The sequence below is a fragment of the Piliocolobus tephrosceles genome, chromosome 14, assembly GCF_002776525.5.
Source record: "Piliocolobus tephrosceles isolate RC106 chromosome 14, ASM277652v3, whole genome shotgun sequence".
NCBI classification, from domain to species: domain Eukaryota; kingdom Metazoa; phylum Chordata; class Mammalia; order Primates; family Cercopithecidae; genus Piliocolobus; species Piliocolobus tephrosceles.
Window position 1 is genome coordinate 37,784,161 of NC_045447.1, and position 21,634 is coordinate 37,805,794.

At 38.7% G+C, this 21,634-nt stretch overlaps 1 protein-coding gene across 3 annotated transcripts in view; it reads right to left on the reverse strand.

Annotated features, from left to right (window-relative positions):
* Positions 1-21,634, reverse strand: part of PLPPR1 (phospholipid phosphatase related 1) — a 312,263-nt gene that overhangs the window by 40,322 nt on the left and 250,307 nt on the right. For all 3 annotated transcript variants that reach the window (XM_023201405.3, XM_023201411.2, XM_023201415.1), the window contains one exon: positions 13,739-13,927. In XM_023201405.3, the coding sequence (XP_023057173.1) occupies positions 13,739-13,927 (189 nt within the window). The remainder of the gene's footprint in view (positions 1-13,738; positions 13,928-21,634) is intronic.

Sequence of the window (21,634 nt, forward strand, 5' to 3'; positions counted from 1 at the left end):
TGTCGCCCAGGCTGGAGTGCAGTGGCCGGATCTCAGCTCATTGCAAGCTCCGCCTCCCGGGTTTACGCCATTCTCCTGCCTCAGCCTCCTGAGTAGCTGGGACTACAGGCGCCCGCCACCTCGCCCGGCTAGTTTTTTGTATATTTTTTAGTAGAGACGGGGTTTCACCGGGTTAGCCAGGATGGTCTCGATCTCCTGACCTTGTGATCCGCCCATCTCGGCCTCCCAAAGTGCTGGGATTACAGGCTTGAGCCACCACGCCCGGCCAAGGTTTAATTTTACTCTACTGCATATGGATAGCCAGTTTTCCTAACACGATTTTTTAATGGACTGACCTTTTCCCATTGTGTGTGCTTGACACCTTTGTTGAAAATCAGTTGGCTATAAATGTGTGGATTTGTTTCTGGGTTATCTTCTATTCCATTGGTCTTTCTTTACATGCCAGTACCATGTTATTTTGGTTACTAATAGCTTTGTAGTATATTTTGAAGTCAGGTAGTGTGATGTCTCCAGATTTGTTCTTTTTGCTCAGGATTGCTTTGGCTATTCTAGGTCTTTTTTGATTGATGAATTTTAGGATTGTTTTTTCTATCCTGTGAAAAGTATCACTGATAGCTGGGTGTGGTGGCTCATGGCTGTAATCCTAGCACTTTGGAAGGCTGAGATGGGAGAATTGCTTGAGGCCAGGAGTTCAAGACTAGCCTGGTCAACATAGCGAGATCCCATCACTATAAAAAAATACGTCATTGATATTTTGGTAGCAATTAAGTTGAATCTATAGATTGCTTCAGGTAGTATTAAACATTTTAACAGTATTCTTCCAATCCATGAACATAGAATATCTTTACATTCTTTTGCATCCTCTTCAATTTCCCTTATCAATATTTTATAGTTTTCATTGCAGATACTTTTCATCTCTTTGGTTAAGTTTATTCCTAACTATTTTTGTAGCTATTATAAATAGGATTTTTATTTAATTTTTTTCAGATAGCTTGTAGTTAATATAGAGAAATGCTACTGATTTTTGTATTTTGTTTTTTATCCTGCAAATTTACTGAACTAGTTTATTGTTACAGTTTTTCAGTAGAGTCTTCAGGGTTTTCTATAGATAAGATGTCATATGCAAACAAGGACAATTTAATGTTTTTGCTTCCAGTTTGAATGTTTTGTCTTTCTTTCTCTTGCCAAATTGCTGTGGCTAGGACTTTTAGTACTATGTTGAATAGAAGTGGTGAGAGTTACCCTTGTCTTACTCCTCATCTTACAGAAAAACCTTTCAACTTTTCTTCATTGAATATGAATTTAGCTGTGGGTTTACCACATATGGCCTTGATTGTATTGAGTTACATTTCTTTATACCTAATTTGTTGAGGGTTTTTTAAATCATAAAAGGATGGTGAATTTTGTAAAATCTTTTTTTGCATTTACTGAAATACTCATATAGGTTTTGTTCTTCATTCTTTTAAAGTGATGTACTACATTTATTGATTTGTGTATGTTGAACCATCCTTGCCCCCCAGGATGAATCCCACATGATCATGGTAAATGGTCTTTTAAAATGTCTGTTAAGTTTGATTTGTTAGGTTTTTTGAGGATCTTTGTATCTATGTTCATCAGGAATGTTGACCAGTATTGTTGTTGTTGTGTCCTTCTCTGGCTTTGGTATTAGGGTAATGCTGACCTTGTAAAATGAATTTGGAAGTAGTCCCTCCCTTTCAATTTTTTTGGGAGAAAGCTGGAAAAGGTTTTATATCAGTTTTACTTTAAATGTTTTGTAGAATTCAGCAGCAAAGCTGTTGGCTCTTGGGCTTTTCTTTGCTGGGAGACTGTATATTATTGATTCAATCTCCTAACTTGTTATTAGTTTGTTTGGAATTTCTATTTCTTCATGATTTAATCTTGGGAGTGTGTATGTATCCAGAAACTTTTCTGTTTCTTCTAGGTTATCCAATTTGTTGGTGTATTATTGTTCATAATAGTCTAATATTATCCTTTGTATTTCTGTAGTATCAGTTGTAATGTTTCCTTTCTCATCTCTGATTTTGAATCTTCTCTTTTTTCTCAGTCTAAAGTTTTGTAAATTTAGTCTATCTTTTCAAAAAAGCAACTCTTCATTTTGTTCTTCTCTACTGTTTTTCTAGTCTCTATTTTTTCTTATTTTATTAATTTCTGGGTTCTCTATTCTGTTCCATTGGTTTATGTGTCTGTTTTCATGGCAGCACCATGCTGTATTGGTTACTACAGCTCTGTAGTATAATTTGAAGTCAGGTAATATGATTCTTCCAGTTTTGTTATTTTTGCTCAAGATAGCTTTGGCTATTCTGGGTCTTTTGTGATGTCATATAAATGTCAGAATTATTTTTCTATGTTTTTGAAGACTATCATTGGTATTTTTATAGGAATTGCACTGAATCTGTGGATCATTTTGGGTAGTGTGGGCATTTTAACAATATTCTTCTAATCCACAAATATGAAATATCTTTCCATTTTTTGTGTCCTCAATTTTTTGCATCAGTGTTTTAGAGCTTCATTGTAGAGCTCTTTCACTTATTTAAGTTTATTCCTAGGTATTTTATTTGTAGCTATTGTAAATAGGATTATTTTCTCGATTTCTTTTTCAGATTGTTCATTGTTGGCATATAGAAATGCTACCATTTTTGGTTGGTTCATTTTGTATCTGGCAATTTTATTGAATTCATTTATCAGTTCTAATAGTTTTTTCTTTTTTTGGTGGAGTCTTTAGGTTTTTCCAAATATAAGATCATATAGACTGCAAGGAAGGATAATTTGACTTCCTGTCCAATTTGGATGCTATTTCTTTCTTTTGTCTGATCGATCTAGCTAGCACGTTCCAGTCCTATATTGAATAACAGTGGTGAAAGTGGGATTCCTTATCATGGTCCAGATCTTAGAGGAAAGGTTTTCAGTTTTTGCCCATTCAGTACGGTATTAGCTGTGAGTCTGTTTCATATGGCTTTTATTGTGTTGAGGTACACTCCTTCTATACTCAGTTTTATGAGGTTTTTATTATGAAAGGATGCTGAATTTTATCAAATACTTTTTTCAGCATTAATGGAAATGATCATTTTTTTCTTCATTCTGATGATATGATGTATCCCATTGATTGATTTGAATATGTTGAACAATCCTTGCATCCTTGGCATAAATCCCACTTGGCTATGATAAATGATCTTTTTAATATGTTGTTGAATTCTGTTTGCCAGTATTCTGTTGAAGATTTTTGCACTCTTGTTCATTAGGGATATTGGCCTGTACTTTTCCTTTTTTTGATGTGTCTTTGTCTGGTTTTGGTATAAGGGCAATAGCGGCCTCATAGAGTAAGTTTGGAAGTATTCTTTGCTCCTTTATTTTGCAGAACAGTTTGAGTAGAATTGTTATTAGTTCTTCTTTAAATGTTTGGTAAAATTCAATAGTGAAACCATCAGGTCCTGGGTTTTTCTTTGCCGAAAAACTTTTTATTATGACTTCGATCTTATTACTTGTTATTGATCTATTCAAGTTTTGGATTTCTTCATGGTTCAATCTTGGTAAGTTTTATATGTCTAGAGTTTATCCATTTTCTCTAGGTTTTGCAATTTATTGGCCTATAGCTGCTCATAGTAGTCTCTAAGCATCTTTCTAATTTCTGTGGTATCAGTTGCAATGTCTCCTTTTTCATCTCTGATTTTATTTGAGTCATCTGTTTTTGTCTGGTCTGGCTAAATGTTTGTCAATTATCTTTTTAAAAAAACCAACATTTCATTTCATCGATCTTTTGTATTGTTTTATATATTTCATTTATTTCTGCTCTGATCTTTATTATTTCTTCTCATAATTTTGGGTTTGGTTTGCCCTTGTTTCTCTAGTTCTTTCAGATGTATCATTAGATTGTTTGTTTGATGTTTTTCTACCTTTTTGCTGTAGGGGTTTATTGCTATAAAATTCCCTCCTAGTACTGCTTTTACTCGATTCCATATATTTTGGTATGTTGTGTTTCTATTTTCATTTGATTCATGATATTTCTTAACTTCCTTCTTATTCATTGATCCACTGGTCATTCAGGAGCATATTGTTTAATTTCCATGTGTTTTTATAGTTTCCAACATTCCTCTTATTATTGATTTCTAGTTTTATTCCATTGTGGTCAGATAATATACTTGATATGATTTCAATTTTTTTGAATGTAAGACTTTTTAATGTACTAAGATATCACCTGTCCTTGAGAATAATCTATGTGCTAAGGAAGAGAATGTGTATTGTGTAGCCATTGGGTGAAATGTTTTGCAAATATCAAGTCCATTTGGTCTATAGTACATATTGAAATCAATGTTCCTTTATTGATTTTCTGTCTGGACTATCTATCCAATGCTGAAAGTGGGGTGGTGAAATCTCCAGCTATTTTTGCATTGAGGTCTGTCTCTCTGGCTCTAACAATTTTTTGCTTTGCATATTTGCATGCCCCAGTGCTGGGTACATATGTATTTACAATTGTTATATTCTCTTACTGAATTAACCCCTTTATAATTATATAATGCTAAATGTAATGTCCAATATAATGTTAAATTTCTCATTCTGTTCACTTATTGTTTTCCTCATTTACTTGCATTGTTCTTCTGTATTTTCTTGAAGTTCATTGAACTTCCTTAAAAATCAGTTATTCTGAATTCCTTGTCAGCGAGTTGAAACATCTCTATTTCTTTAGGGTCAGTTAGCAGTATTTTATTTTGTCCCCTTGGTGATGTCATGTTATACTGATTGTTCTTGGGGCTGTGTATTGATATATACACATTTGTAGAAGTAGGTACTTATTCCAGTCTTTGCAAATTGGCTTTGTCTGGATAAGTTCTTTGACAGCCCATTCAGAGAGTTTGGGCAGGCCACTGAGCTTGGTTCTGAATCTCAGGGTCACTGCAGGGGTGGGGTGTGCCCAAAACCTGGGGCTGCTTAGGCCTGTCCAGATCCTATAGACACTGAAGTAAAGCCAGTGGTAGTAGAATTCAGAGATCAAATCTGCCTCTCAGGATTGAAGTCTGGGACTACATGGTCCCACCCAGCACTGGGACTCAGTTTATGGGTACTACTCTGGAGTCAGGGACTGTGGGTGCCTGCCAGCCTGCCTGATGATGGATTTTACTGTAGTGGGCCCAGGGTTGGGGTCTAAGGCAAAGTCCTGTTCTCATACTCCTCTCTCTTTACCCCAAGTGGATAGTGTCTCTCTTAGTGTTGTGATGGTTGGGGGAGGGGTGGTGCAGGTAATATATAACTCTCCTTTCTACCATTTTCAATGCAACTTTTATTATTATTGTGCTTCAACCAGTTACCCTGATCTCTCACCTGGTTTCCTTAGCTCTTGTGAAGGCGTTAATATTTTAGTGCATGGATAGTTGTTCAAGTTGATATTTCAGTTGGAAGGGGTATGAATACTGGATAGTACTATTCCACCATCTTGCTCCATCCCTCTTCTTCACAAATATTTTAAAAAATATGTGGTATGCAATAAATAACTGATATAAATATAAAAAATTTAGAGGAAGTTTTTAGATTTCAGAATATAAACAGTCTGTGGAAAAAACTAGTCATTGAAAGATACATTATGATTTTATATTGTAAGGAAATTTCATTGCATGTTATATGTAGTTGCAATTTAAAAGGGTATTTAGAATTCCCGGAATACATATCTTTGAGGTCATACATATGCTAGTTGTAGCTCTAGTACTGGGCAATATCGACGTTTTTGCTGTTTCCTGAATGCAGGCTTTGGAGTTGAAATCTCGGCTCTTTCATTTATTGATGTGTGACTTTGGGTAAGTAATGGAAACTTTTTGAGGTTCAGTTTTTGTTTTTTTAATGATTCGAATATGAACATAGTGACTATATTACATAGTTGTTGAGATAATTAAAAAGTGAATGTAAAAGCAATATATACATATCCTGTTTTCTGTTTGTACTTGGTCACCTACCCAGGCAAGACTGTGTGTTGAAACAAGAGAAAGAAATCACTGTGCCTAGTCCTGGAGTAAGGAAATATAGTGTAATTCTAGCTCGGCTCTGCCCTAACCAGGTGTTTAATTTTGGACTAGTTGCTTGACCTGTTTGGGTGTCAGTTTCTCATCTGTAAAATGAAGAAGTTTTACTACAGGATCCCTAAGGCGCTTTTTTTTACTTCCAACATCTTTGCCATTATGATAGGAGCTAAAAAGAGAGGGCTTGTTAAGGGAAACTGAATTCACATAACTGGGCTTCAATCTCAGTTCAGTCAGTTATGCTTTCCAAGGCAAGCATGATTTCTTGAATTGCTTCTTCCTTCAGCCATAATTTCCTTCTACAATCCCATGGGCCTTTACCCTCACACCAAGTTACCTTCCCTGAAAGCAAAGTAGACACAGCTCACCCCAGAGTCATCACATTTCCTGATATCTCTGTCACTTTGGGTTCTTAAACGACAGCAGAGGCTGGTGATCAAATTTTGACCACACCCTGGATATTCTAACACTCTGAGGAAGAGGAGAGAGTTCTTTATATACTCCCCAATATTAATCTCTAAGTAGTTTCAGGGCTCTCAGTCTTATGGATTTTTAGAGACTTCTAATATTCTCCCTGAAAGGCTTCAATAGTAATAAGCATCTCCAAGAAGGCAGAAATTGTTTTTGTTTTAAATTTTGTTTAAAAGTCACCCAGGAGATTTTCAACCTATAGACCCTGCTGCTAGTCCTAACTGCCAATGTCTCCATGCTCTGCTTTAATCTTTCCTGATGAGTGCTGTCACATTGATAACCCCAGATCTGCAGAGAGCTTCCTGTCCCCTTACTTGCTGAGCTTTGGCTAGTTCAAGAGCTCCTGACTTCTGCTTTATTACACATTGATGCAATTCAGCTCTAGACACTTCCTATGCGTTTCAAAGCTCAAGGCTTAAATGGAACTGAGGCTGTTTGGATGATTCTGAAAATAGTTCAGTAAATGGGATAATAAGTGTTCTTGTAAACTGAAGCCTCTCTACTGGTCTTACTCCAGAGGCCACATCCACCCATTCAGAAGGTGTCTTTAGTTGACACTTGATATAAAATACAGCACCAAGGCGGTATCATATATTTCCAAAGCACAATGTTCTCTTATATCTTTTTTTTTCTGAACAGTGAATACAAGAGAAATGGGAATTTAAAATGAGTTAGCTAAAATACTGCTTTCAGTAAAAAGTAAAATGCATTGAAAATCACATATTTTTAGGCAAACAATATTCTTTCCAAGAAACAAATTGTCAAGTTGCTTAACATAATCATCTAGTCGTCAATTATTAGGAGGGGTATATTGAAGATGGAAAGCATATCTCTTGGTGGAATGATGTCAGAAGAAAAGCACGCTATGCACATGTACCCTAGAACTTAAAGTATAATAATAAAAAAAAAAAAAAAAGAAAAACAATCACTAAAGGAGATTTGGAGCAGTCATCTGCATATGGAGAGAAAGTGGATTTAAGTTTTTTAAAAAATCCACAATAATTAATGAGCATATCTAGAAATCTTTTCTAGAAAAATGTAAATTATAAACACTGAATGTATTAGCAACAAAGAAAATGTAGTCATGGTGAATTTTTTTTTTTTTTCAAAAAAGGAAGTCATGTGATAATGTACAAAAGGGAAAAAGATGTGAATTATAAAATGTTATAAAGAGTTTCAACAGATGAGGTTGTTCAGAGCCTGGAAAAGGCAGATTATGAGGAAGTACAAGACCCTACAATGTCTCCTTTGCTTCGGCAGCTGCACCCCTCGTCAGCCAGCCAACAGGCTTGCATTATTGAGAGCCCACTTTGTGATCTGCACTGTGCTCTGGGTTTTTACATTTGCTGGAAAAGCTTACAGCCCAGAAACCCCCAAATGAAGATTCACAATTTCCTCCAAATTGTGCCTTTCTATCAAGTTGTGTTTGTCTCTTCCTTTCCTAGGAAATTCTAGATGAGTCTTGTAATGCATGCGTGCACACTTGCATACAAAATGTGAGCTATTTCAATCCTTGGGCTGGAAGTCAAACGTTCTGCTGATTCAATACTAAATACTCCCCTGTCACTTCGTTGTGAGGCCAAGAAAAAAGGTTTAATAGCCATTTTTTTCATGCCTTGTGCTGCTGGGGCTGAGATAAAATGAGGGTAAATCAGATTCTCTGCTGAGTAAATCCTCTTATCCAAACAGGCTCTCTTCCTTTGACTCTGAGTGTATGAGTTTATTCAGAAGGCCCGAGGCAGTAGTTAGCTAGGGTTTCCAGGTGGTCAGAACATACCCTGCAGATTTCTTTCAAGCATAGGTTGTCACTTTGGGCTAAACGGGGACACAGTCAATCTCCCATGCTCTAACCCTTCCTGAAGATCTGGGACAGCAGTGGCCTTGGCCTTTTGCAGTTGATCCCATGTGGCCGTGTCTCAATATGATGCTGATCTTTTCTGACAGCAAAGCACAAAAGGAGAAATAGGAAATGACAGGTTGAAAATACAGCAGAGTCTTTCCCCTCAAGCATTTCTTGTGCACCCCTGCAGTGGTGAATGGGGGTCATTAATGCCCATCTGCAGACACGCAGCACTGTAGAGTGCTAGGTTCTTCCATGGTTAATGTGCTTGAGGGTGCACAGAAAACCAAGGACAGACAAGTCCACATTGAGCTACACTTTTGAGATTTGATATTAGTGTCTCACAGATCATCCGAGAAGAGTTACGACTTCATTATACTCCATAGAGAACAGAAAATGGTTTTAAGAAGGAATAAACAACTGTGCAGTTCTGTGAAACACTTAATCCAGCACAGAGGTGCAAAATCAAACTCCAGAAAGAAAGTCGTGACTCGGGAGTTCGGAAGGCTCCAAATGTTAGCTTCCGATCAGAATGTTCCTTTTTCAGTTTTCATGGAATCCGGGAACTGGTAGGTTCTTAGAGATCATTTAGCCTAATCCTTTCTTTTAGGTACAGATGAGGAAACTGAACCCACAGAGGGAACATGACTTATCAGAGGTCACACAGTTACTGGGAGCAGAGCTGTGAAATGAGACCTGACTCTCTAGTCTTATCAAACCTGGGAAAAGATGACTACATTGTGAGGAGAGTGGAGGATGCATACTCAGAAGCAGGGGTGTGTGCTGAGGTGGGCACTTGGGAGCTGCAAGAGGTCATACCTCACCAAGATGGGACAGGAGAAGTGAATGCAGCTCCTTGTTCCCAGGAAACTGTTCCCACGAAACTTCCCTGAGTATTATCAGAAAAGTTCTTCTGTTTTCTATCTTGCTGATGTTCATGTATTTTTAGGTCTTGAGGGAAAATCAAGCACCATTAGCAGGGTAGGAAGGCCATGCTGCTCTTTGCCATTGACCTGTCAGCTGCAATCAACCCTGGTTCCTAGCAATGCCACTCATTTGTGAGGAAAATAAGTGGAACCAAATGAGTGGCTGTCTAATCATGCACAGAACTAGGTGGAACCTTCAGCAACTCATCTAACCAACTTCAGTCTCAACAGTCTCAACTCAAAATGAAAGAAATTGGATCACACACTTTCTCTATGTTCTTTGGCAGTTCTGAGGATAAATTAGGTCATCCCCGCACAATATAAGTATATTAAAAGATGTTATTCTTGTGAACATCACTGATGGAATATATTTGGGGGTTTGTCAGTATTATCAGTCATATTTGTCACCCAGAGAAGCAAAGCAATGAAAAATCGAATCAGGGTTTCCTAATTGAGAACTAGAGTAGAAGTGTAGGTGCTTAATGCTGTGTCCACAGACCGTATCACCTTGACTTCCATGGGAGCAGTTGTTCTACATTTCAATTAGTGTCATTTGGGGAAAATGAATTAATGGAAGAGATAAGATCAAAAGCTGTAGCCTGGAGAAGAGCTTCCGCTGAAAATCTTAACATGAAAGAAGACTTATCACTTGATAGGTGAAGAGAAAATTCTTTGTAAAGTTCTGGTGATGTGCGTTTTTATTAGAATTGCCATTTTCAAGGCTTATTAAAGGTTGGTCATTTTGTAATTATTGCCAAAATAAGTAGACTATAAAATTTGTTTTGGAGGTATGTCTTTGGTTTAAAAATAATATGCATTCATGTAGAATTTGGAAAGAAATATATAAAAGTATAAATGAAGAAAAACTAACATTACCATTCAGAAATAATAGTTGAAAATGTTTAGTTTCTATTCCTTTTAATAATTATAAATTTGGGATTATACTTGCATTATCTACAACGTATCTTTTTAGGATCTATTAAATATTCAGACCCACAGACTACATTTGGTGCTGGTCCACTTGGAAGAAACCACAACTTGCCGGCAGGGTAGCATTACCTATTTATCTTTAGCACATGTCCTTGCAGTGGTCTGTCCTTGCAGTGGTCCAGCAGAGCAATACAGCTCAGGTGCGTGGAGGCTACATACATTTCAGAGGATGTAGGAGTTACCCTGGCTGAAAAGCCACATACCCTATAGGAGTCAATATATGATGTAACAACTCCATAGGCATAGTTTCCAGGGTCCCACAGTAGATATGCCAAGTTACCAGAGTCACTGTTACTGGAAGTCATAGCAGAAGCAGTCTCTCAGGTTATAACAATAGATGCAATTCACCAAGAAGGGCTCAATTTTACCTAGTGATATAATTGATACATATTATCTTTTTCTAGGGAAACAGGCAGAAAATTATGAGGTCAGATTATCTTATGGAAGAGAAAAAGATCTTACCCACGATACTGTATACAATTTTTTGGCCTTAAAAATCCTAATACTAAATTACAAACATGTTCCATCACTACTTAAGGTGTTTCAAAAACATGGCTGGCACATAATGTATTAAACCAATCTTCTGGGATTGCATATGTAGCTGGTTCCAAGTTTCTCATTATTAAAACTCTTACTGACATGAACATCCCTATATACAAATCTTTGTATTTTTATAAATCTAGAAAATGTAATTAATGACTGGGTCTGAAGTTTAAACAAACTACTCTTCAGAAAGAAAATATTAGTTTATGCTTTGACTAGTATTACAGGAAAGTCTCTACATTCATCAACATAGACTAAGTTCCTTGAAAACATTTGCCAATTTTATATGAGAAAAATGCTGTATCCTTTAAAAAATGATCCTCCTGATGAGTTTGGAAATATTTATCTGCACATAGTCTGTTGATTGCTGGTTGTTAGTTGTCTATTCTTGTCCTCTCTCATTTTGATTTTGGGAAGCTCATCTTTTTTAGTATTAAGGGTATTTACATTTGAGTCTCCTATGTGGCAAACTTTTTTGCAGTCTTTACTTCCGATAGAAATTTTTATTCATATGTAGGCAAATCTACCAGCTTGTTTCTATATGCTTGCATCAACACTGCTAAGTGAGATTGTTGTTACTGTTTGGGGTGCTTTTGTGGGTATTTATGTAGACTCACTTTCCAAGTTCTTGACACCCATATTTTTCTTGTTTGTAATATGCATGGAAAAGTTTTTCATTTATGAAGAGGCCTTGAAACATTTTATATAGTTTGAGATTTTTTTATTCCTCAAATGTTTGAGGAAAACTATTCCACAGCTATGTGTCCTGAGTACTATTTTTTGAGATAAATTTTGGCATGTTTAAAATTTTATTCTGTTGGCATTCATATATTCAGCTTTGCTACATGTTTTTTAAAAATTTTTGATATAAGGCATCGCTATTATTGAGATATAAGCATTTATTGGCACAGAATTGTACATACAACTTAAACAAGTCTTAAGTTTATATTTTTATTTATTTTTGCTTTTAAGTATATGTTTTCTTAACTGTATTTGTATGTCTGCCTTTCTATGAATAGATTAGCCAGGCAGATGTACATTTAATTTATTAATTCTATTTTCTGATTCTAACTTGCTGCTCACAATTTTTATTAATCCATTTCCTTTGTTTTTCCTACATTTTTAAAAATGTAAAACAATCTCTATAATTATAAAAAGTAAAGGAGAACTTAGGCAATGATAAATGAAATTTCCTGGGACTGGGAAGAAGAGAGGAAATATGTTAGTAAGTCAATGGATCACTCAAGGCTGCCTGTCTGAATACACAGGAAAATGATATGCTTATGAGACAGGAAGAAACCAGGACCCAATTCTAGACTGAGTCCGCGGCCTCCAGGTAGAGCCACCATGAAACCATACCAGACAGAACCCAGTCTGACCTCCTAGTTTTACATGGGGTGTGGAGTGTGTCACATTGTGAGGTACATGAAAAAGTGTCTTCTGTGCTTTCTCTTATTCTGTAGGCTGGTAAGAGGTGTACAGACATCAACCTTCCTCTGGGGAATGGGCATATCTCCCTTGGCTGTAGAACTGGGGAGAAGAGAAGAGGTCTTAATGAGGGTTCTCAGTGGAATTTCATTCCTTTCAGAAGTAGGAAGTTGGTTTGTGATTCCAAAGAGGGCAAAGAGCAGTTCCAGCCAGGATTTTGGTTTCCCAACTCCTGACCACTTCATAAATGCCAGGCACTGTGCTAAGTCATTTCTAAGCCCCACAACAACGCATGAGGTAAGCATTCAGTTGTCCTTATTTTACATGGGAGAGAAGAGTGAGGTGACTTGCCCAAAGCCAGGATGTGAATCCGGGTATGCTGCGCAGCAAAGCTTGTGTTTCTTAGCCCCTCTGATACATCATGTTGTGGCTCATCAATGCTGATCTTAGTCCTTATAGCAGTCTTATCATTTAAGGGAGAGCTTTGTAGAGCCTGGGATCAATGAGCCAAAAGAATTTACTATGCCCGTATTATTTATCTTCAAAAATCTTCCATTTCTCATCCGAAAGGAAGCAAAACATTGGCACAGAAAAACAATATTTGAACTGAGTATCTGAGCAATTGCTGTATTCCTCGGCACACCAGTCAGTATTTTTATTACTGCCAAGTAGAGGGCAGGTAGGGGAGGAGGGAGAGTTGGGGGAGTCAGCTGTCAGAAGAGAAGGAGGGGAATGGGAACTAAGATCACATCCTGACTAATCTAACCTTATGGCATATTTAGGCAGAAACACTTAATTTAAAACTCCCCCAAATATCATTTTTAAAATAAAAATTAAAATGTCTAAGTGTTAAATCGCTTGACCAGGTAACACAGATCTGCAAACTTTATGCTGGTAAGCAATCTCCCTAGAGGACTGTGTGGCCAACTTTTTGCTTCATGGAAGAGAAAATGAAATAAATGAAGGTAAAGTTGCAACTTAATTTAATGTGATACAATGTGAACAGAGCCAGAGCCCTCAAGGATGAATCATAGCAAACTTCAGGTTAAGCAATTTATCTCATCTCCGGCCTCTCTGGAAGTTCAATGAGAACAGCAGGAGATACCGGCCTGAGGGATTCTATTCTACTCTAATTCCAGTCGTTATATCACTGCCAGCACTTACATTCAGAATCTCTTTTGAATACATGCAACTCATAGCATATTTTTTCAAGAGGACAATAGCTGTTCTTAACACATTACAGTCATACCTGTTGATTTATAACATTCTCACATGCTTTTAAAAAAAACTGTCGTTTTAAAATTCAGATACTGAAAAACCAAAGCCACCTATATAAGACAAGACCCATTTTAATGAGCTTTTCTGCAGAGCTCCATTCACTCTGTTTTGGCTGAAATAGGATGCCACTGATAAAGCTGCTGGTGAATGCTGAGGAAGAGAAGAAAGAGGAGAAAAAGCAGACAGGAAATATTCTTGGGTATCTGACAATAAAGAGGAAAGTCTATTTCTGTACTTACAATAGCAGTTGGGGTGGCAGCCAGCACACAATAGAGCACCAGAGGGGTGATGAAGCTTTCTTCTTCTGTCCCTGGGTAAGGCTTCATTAAGTCTCCGTCCTGACAGAAGAATCCTTGGATATGCACCTGAAAAGTGTCAGTGCATTCGAAGTAGTAGGCAAGCAGCACTGTCCCAGCCATGATGACAAGCTGAAAATACAGCATGGCCACACAGAGACATTAGCAGGGCTTCGGAGCAGCCCTTGCCCCTCAGAGCACACTCCCTCCATCACCCCAGCAGCGGCTCTCCTGATATTGGTATTGGCGAGTGTGTGCGTGCCTGGCGCAGCGTGCTCTGGGAGTGTGTGCTTGCTTGTCTGCCTTGTAACATCTGTTCTATAAACCTTGCAGCAAATAATGAGCAGCTCCCATCTGAAAGGCAGATCCCAGCCAGGCTTGTAGAGAGCTTCAGCCTCTGCTGCCACCCTCTCAGAGTCTCAGAGTATGCATGGGAACCAAGGCACTATAGCCATTTAGGACAGAGGTGAAAAGTCAAAAGGCAGTGGCAAGAGAGTTGTCAAGACATAGATGTGAGAACTGTTCATGAGCAATTTCATACAATATTACAGGTAGACTCACCTTATGAAATATGAAAGGTAGGTAAATCATGAGTAAACGAAGGAATGGACAAATGAGGAAATTAGCAGGAAAGCTAAATCCTAGATGGGTCAAGGGAAATTTCGATACCCTAAGTTATTGGCAGGTTATCCTATATCAGTCACAACTTTTATGTTTTTCCAAAATGGTTTCTGCCAGTAAGTCAAGGACTTTGCTGATGATCGTATCTTATTATAGAAATATACCCTTTGTAAGATTTAGACATTGAAAAAAAAGACACAGTTATCCTTTTGTTTTGACTCAGATGTCCTAGATACACACCGAAGTTTATAGTTTTTAGCAGGTATGTGGAATTGAGGGGATGTGGAAAGGTAACATTTTTTCCCATTCATATTTGGAAATCACCAATGCCAAGATGGTGATAAAGTCAGGCAGAAAATACATCTGAGGTCATGAAATTACAGAAACTTAAGCTGGGGGAGATCTTAGAGTTCTTCCCGTCTGACACCTTTAGTTCATAGATGAGGAAAGTGGAACTGACCACTGCCTGATTATCCAAAAATTAGACTAAACATGTGCTTAGATTGAGCATTAACAAAACAGGGAAACTAAAATGAAGAAAATGTATTTTTAAATGTTGATTTGTTGAAAGGTATCAAAGTTATGCAAAAAACACTAGAACTTGGTAGGACATCTTCAGATACCTATGGCTTAAAGTTGTTTGTATTTTGAAGTACATATAAGGCAGTGAAGGGAAATCATAATCTTTTCAGGGCTTAAGAAGCCTGAAGTTCTTATTTCAGCCCTGGAATGACTAATCCAAGGCCACACAGCTGGTTAGTGTTAAAACCAGGACTAGAAACTCACATTTCCCAATCTGTAGGAAAAAATCAAAAGCTGAGTTGTATCAGGATCTAAAACTGCATCTTATACAAAAAGGTGGAGAGTGATGGGGGGGAGGCAAAGTAGCTAAACTCCGGCACAGAGAGGCAATTTTTGGCATTCTCATCCATTTTCCTATCCATTGCTTTAGCCACAACATTGAAGCACAGCCTTTACCCTCTGCCCCACTGTAAACCATTCTCTGAAACCAGCACAGCCTCTACTTCTGAGATAGTAATTCTGCAACTCTTCCCTACAGTAGCAGATAGCATCATTTATCTTTAAGGGTCATTTGAATTAAGAATCTTCCCTGTCCTTCCAATTTCTCCTCTTTTGATGCCTTTCCTCTTTGGTATCTCTGTTATAATGTGTCTCAAGTACAAACTTCTGTTTGGTTTTGTTTTGTTTTTGAGACAGAGTCTCGCTCTGTTGCACAGGCTGAAGTACAGTGGCATGATCTTGGCTCATTGCAACCTCCGCCTCCTGGGTTCAAGTGATTCTCCTGCCTTGGCCCCCTGAGTAGCCAAGATTACAGGTGTACACCACCACGCCTGGCTAATTTTTGTATTTTTAGTAGAGATGGGGTTTCAACATGTTGTTCAGGCTGGTTTCGAACTCCTGACCTCAGGTGATCTACCCACCTCAGCCTTCCAAAGTGCTGGGATTATACAGGCATGAGCCACTGTGCCCAGCTTCAAGTACAAATTTCTAACCATCTGATCTAAAGGTGTTTACCTTTTGACTACATCCATTGCCACCTTTCCTTTTATTCCAGTTAGGTCATAAACCATCTCTCCATTCACTAGCCCTTATATATGACTTGTTTCCGGCTGTTTATGGATTACATTCTTCTAGTATCTAGCATTTTCTGCTCCCAGAGATGTGGATCTCCAATCATAACTTTGGACTGTCCAGTAATCTCTGGACACTTCCATGTGTTTTTCCATGCATGGAGTTGTTTATTGGGGCCACATGTAAATCACCAACCTTTATGCCAGCCTTCTCTGCTGTTTGAAGTAATTGGTTTATTTTCCTTATAGCAACAAAGAAAATTTCCTATAAGATTGAGAAAGATACTCCAAAGCTACCCCTGCTAATAGGTGCTCTTGATTGCAGCTAGTTTATAAAATCAAAGCTATAAAGTTTGTTTCTTTTATGCTTGACTGGTTAAGTGAGTTGACCTGATGGAAAGGAACCTAGCCAGTTGACTTGATGTTTTGAAGATGAAATAACACCATACTTCTAACAGTTTTAAGGCTCTGCCTCTGGAGTTCTGTCTGTGCCCCTGTACAGGGCTGATCTGGGATTTTTGTGTGTCTCATCCATGTGGCTGGAAACAGTTTTCTCTCTCTTGGCTTCATCAGCTCTTGGGAGATATCTACTTGGGAATAGGCAAGATCTATGGGGGTTTCTGGACAAAAAAATAAAAACCAAAATGACATCTACCTTCCTCTTTTGTGGGAAGAGGATCGTATTGTATGGGTAGTTTTGTGCTACCACTTCCTTTTTCTAAAAAAAGGAGAAAATGATGTAAAGGAAAGCAAAAACTTATATATAGGAAAAGAACTCAAGACAAACACAGGGAATGGAAACTCTGAAAACGGAACTATCTTAACACCAAATGCACTGAAATCAATGAAGATCCAACAACAAAGAAAGCATTACGTGCCTAAATTTGAGATCTATCGAACAAATCTTGAATAGTTGCCTAGTTGATTTAATCGTGGAAGCAGTATTCAGAGAGAACTGAATAAAAAGTTGATAAAAATTTGCAGGACATAAAGAACCTTGGAGACCCAAAGGGTAGTAGTGGTAGGTGGGAGCTTCAGCTTATGTGACAGAACTGACCCCCCAGCATGACTTGGCTTGCCTTGGCTCTTCCCTCGAGCAGCCAGAAACTCTTCCCTGTCATTTTTCTTTTTCTTTCTTTCTTTCTTTTTTTTTTTTTTTTGAGACAGGGTCTCATTCTGTCTTCCACTGCTGGAGTGCAGTGACAGGATCTCGGCTCACTGCCACCTCCGCCTCCCCAGTAGCTGGGATTACAGGTTCATGCCATCACACCCGGCTAATTTTTTGTATTTTTAATAGAGACAAGGGTTCATCATGTTGACCAGGCTGGTCTCAAACTCTTGACCTCAAGTGATCCACCCATCTCAGCCTCCCAAAGTGCTGGGATTACAGGCATGAGCCATCGGTGCCTGGCCTTCCCTGTCATTTTCAAGCAATCCTCAAACTCCCTGGAAAGTCCCCCCAATAATGCTATTTAGAGATGCACAGATGCAAAAATAGAACAACTCAGATTTTGATTTCTAGTTGATTTTCTGTTGAACATTCTCCTGAGACCATATTTTTAAAGGAAACTGATGCACATACTGCAGGAACAGAAACAACATGCATTGATTCTGTCTCCATGAGTGGAGAGATCCATCTCACTACACTGATGATGACACACAATTAGCCATCCACATACTCCCTTCTTCCTCCCTGTCCTGAGACATGATTTATCACTGTCTACGTTTGTGTCACTGGTGCCAGCTGGCACACTTGCCATCTCTGTTGCCTTCCTCAGCTCCATTTAGGAATGCATGGAGGGAGGCCATAATGTTAGTGTCACATGAGCAGATGGTGAGGCCATGCTGGGTGCAAGTACTGGTGGAAGGGTTGAAGATGTCAGTGTGAAAGAAGCAATTATGACTGTGGGAGTATAACAAGGTGTAAGGAGCTCATGTACCAGGGACTTTCCTCAGCTGTTGCTTTCCACGAATGACAATCCAATACAGTAGCAAAAAATGCACTAAGTGCTGATCATTCTATGAGGCTTCAGAAGGCAGAAGCCAGCAATATCTGAAATTCAGCTTCCTGTGGTTGAAAGTACGTGTGTCTACCGAGGCCCTTTGCTGGTTAAAGAAAAGTAAAAATGTCAAGAAGAGCAATAATTGTGAAGGTCACAAAACTGAGAGAAGAGGATGAGAACCTTTTCCAACAGGCTGTTAAGTCTGGAGGAACTGTGGACCAATAATTTATATATCCTGATACAAGCTGGGGAAACAGGGAATCAGATAATGATGGTATGACTCATTTAAGCCTGTGTGTCCAAGGCAGTAGGACAGAGGCAAGAGTTTGGAATGAGAGTATTCATGAAGCATCTTGTCTCAAGTGTAAAGGGCATATTTCAAACTGGGGAATCCTAGTGGTAGGTGACCAACCATCCAGTTTGTTGAGGGCTGATGGGCTTCCTGGGGCACAGGACATTCAGGGCTAAAACTAGAATGGCCCTGAGCAATCTGGGGTGACTAAACACAATGAACCAGGCACAGACAAACCAGAGACAATGAATATTTTCCTCCCCAAAGAAGTTTCTCATTCTGGTTCGGCCATGGGCTATCAAAGCTAGTCAATCAGCAACTCCCCTTGTGAGCTGCCTCCAAACTCAGTCTCACTCTAAGTGCTGTGAAGGTGAGGAATTCTCAGACATGCTCTCCAACCCCAAGTAATTTGTAATCTACCTGGGGTGTGCCCACCAACACAGGGAACAACAAGTCTTCTGTAGGAGGTTGTCTGCTGATCCCAAGTGGGAGTCATGCATGGCTGCAGGTGCCTGGTGAACTGGTTGGGAGAGGAGTTGATGGAAGGAGAACAATGGAAGGGGGGATATTGCATGAGGGAGAAGAGGATGCATGTGGAGGGAGAGGGATGTGTGGTGTCTGCTTAGGGTATTGGTTTTGGTCCAGCCCCATGAATATAGATGTTCAATTCCATAGAGCGCGGGGATACAGGAAACATTGGGCAGAAGGAGTATGACATCAGAGCTTAGGTGGAAAGAACTGACATGGTTGTGACATGAAAGCAACGTCTTAGCCAGGACACCAGCAAATAGCGCACTTTAAGGATTTGGATGTTTTTTGGTATTGGAAAAAAGCATCCCAGTCACAAATGTCAATGGTTGCACATAAGGCTGGGGTGGGAAACCCTCAAGTAGCATTGACAGAACTGGAAACCAGTGTAGTAGGCTAGAGGGGAAGCACATAAATTGATAGTGAGCCCCCGTGAGATCTCACTGGGGAGCCTTAGAAATAAGTATGACCCCCTGAGAGGGGCTGGAGGTCCTCCATATACAACAGAGGCAAGAGCTAAGGAGGTGGAGGAAGGAGAGAGAAGGAAGAGAGGGAGGAAGAAAAGGAGAAGGAGGCAGAGATGGTAATGCTACACTGTGCATGTCCCAGGAACTGTTTTAAACACCTTACGTAAATTAACTCTTCATCTGCCCAACCATCGTGGTGGCAAGTATATTATTATTTCCATTTTACAGATGAGGAAACAGGCACAGACAGATTGCATGAGGTCACACGGCTCACAGGGGTAAACCTTGGATGATGACTATAAATATATCTCTCTACTCAAATTTGTGTAGCCTAGGGGAAAATCAGGTCACAAACATAAGTCAGCAGAATATTAAGAACTAAACTATGCTACATACTTGGATACATTATTTAAATGTTTCCAAGTGTCAGTTTTCTCATCTGTATGAAGATTAATAACCATCTCACAAAAATGCAATGAGGTGTGTTTATATATTCCTATTTTGTTCCAAAAATCAACTTTCATCAAATAAAGCAAGCTAGCATCAGCAAGAAGTTGGAATGGAAGCAGGAAGGAAATAAATATGGTGATATAACATAGAGGCAGCAATTACATGCTTCATTGTAAATTGTCTAACAGTCAATGCAATAAGGAAATGGTGGTCAATATCTGTAAGATCAAAACCAAACCAATGGTTAAAGGATAAGCAGAATACTTTTGATATAGTGACCAGACAAGAGTTCTTCCTTTGGGTTCTCATGAACAATATAACAGGATAAACAGTGATTCAGTGGTGAGTATGATGGTGGTGTTCTTTTTTTAAAATTTTCTTTTTTTAAAATTATACTTTAAGTTCTGGGATACATGTGCAGAATGTCCAGGTTTGTTACATAGGTATACATGTGCCATGGTGGTTTGCTGCACCCATCAACCTGTCATGTACATTAGGTATTTCTCCTAATGCGATCCCACCCCAATAGGCCCTGGTGTGTGAAGTTCCCCTCCTGGTGTCCAGGTGTTCTCATTGTTCAACTCCCACTTATGAGTGAGAATATGCATTATTTGGTTTTCTGTTCTTGTGTTAGTTTGCTGAGATGATGGTTTCCTGCACCATCCATGTCCTTGCAAAGGACATGAACTCATCCTTTTTTACGGCTGCATAGTATTTCATGGTGTATATGTGCCACATTTTCTTTATCCAGTCTATCATTGATGGGCATTTGGGTTGGTTCCAAGTCTTTGCTATTGTGAACAGTGCTGCAGTAAACATACATGTGCATGTGTCTTTATAGTAGAATGATTTATAATCCTTTGGGCATATACCCAGTAATGGGATTGCTGGGTCAATGGTATTTCTGGTTCTAGATCGTCAAGGAATCGCCACACTGTCTTCCACAATGGTTGAACTAATTTACATTCCCACCAACAGTGTAAAAGCATTCCTATTTCTCCACATCCTCTCTAGTATTTCCTGATGGTGCTGTTCTTAATATGAGACCTCATATCAACTTAATATTGGTTTCATATAAGCAAAACTCACAAAAACAGGATTCTGAAATAGAATGGAGGAGGTAGACATTATGATTTAGTTGCAATTGAACTTGAGAGAGACAGCATAATGAAAGGTTAAGAGTACAGGACAGACTGCCTAGGTTGGAAACCAGCTGTGCTGCCTACTAGGTGTGTAATCTAAATTTTTGTGCCTCCATTTGAAAAATTGGGTTAATACACTGCTCAGTGAAATCAAAGAGGACACAAACAAATGGAAGAACATACCATGCTCATGGATAGGAAGAATCAATATCGTGAAAATGGCCATACTGCCCAAGGTTATTTATAGATTCAATGCCATCCCCATCAAGCTACCAATGAGTTTCTTCACCGAATTGGAAAAAACTGCTTTAAAGTTCATATGGAACCAAAAAAGAGCCCACATTGCCAAGACAATCCTAAGTCAAAAGGACAAAGCTGGAGGCGTCACGCTACCTGACTTCAAACTATACTACAAGGCTACAGTAACCAAAACAGCATGGTACTGGTACCAAAACAGAGATATAGACCAATGGAACAGAACGGAGCCTTCAGAAATAATGCCACACATCTACAACCATCTGATATTTGACAAACCTGAGAAAAACAAGAAATGGGGAAAGGATTCCCTATTTAATAAATGGTGCTGGGAAAATTGGCTAGCCATAAGTAGAAAGCTGAAACTGGATCCTTTCCTTACTCCTTATACGAAGATTAATTCAAGATGGATTAGAGACTTAAATGTTAGACCTAATACCATAAAAACCCTAGAAGAAAATCTAGGTAGTACCATTCAGGACATAGGCA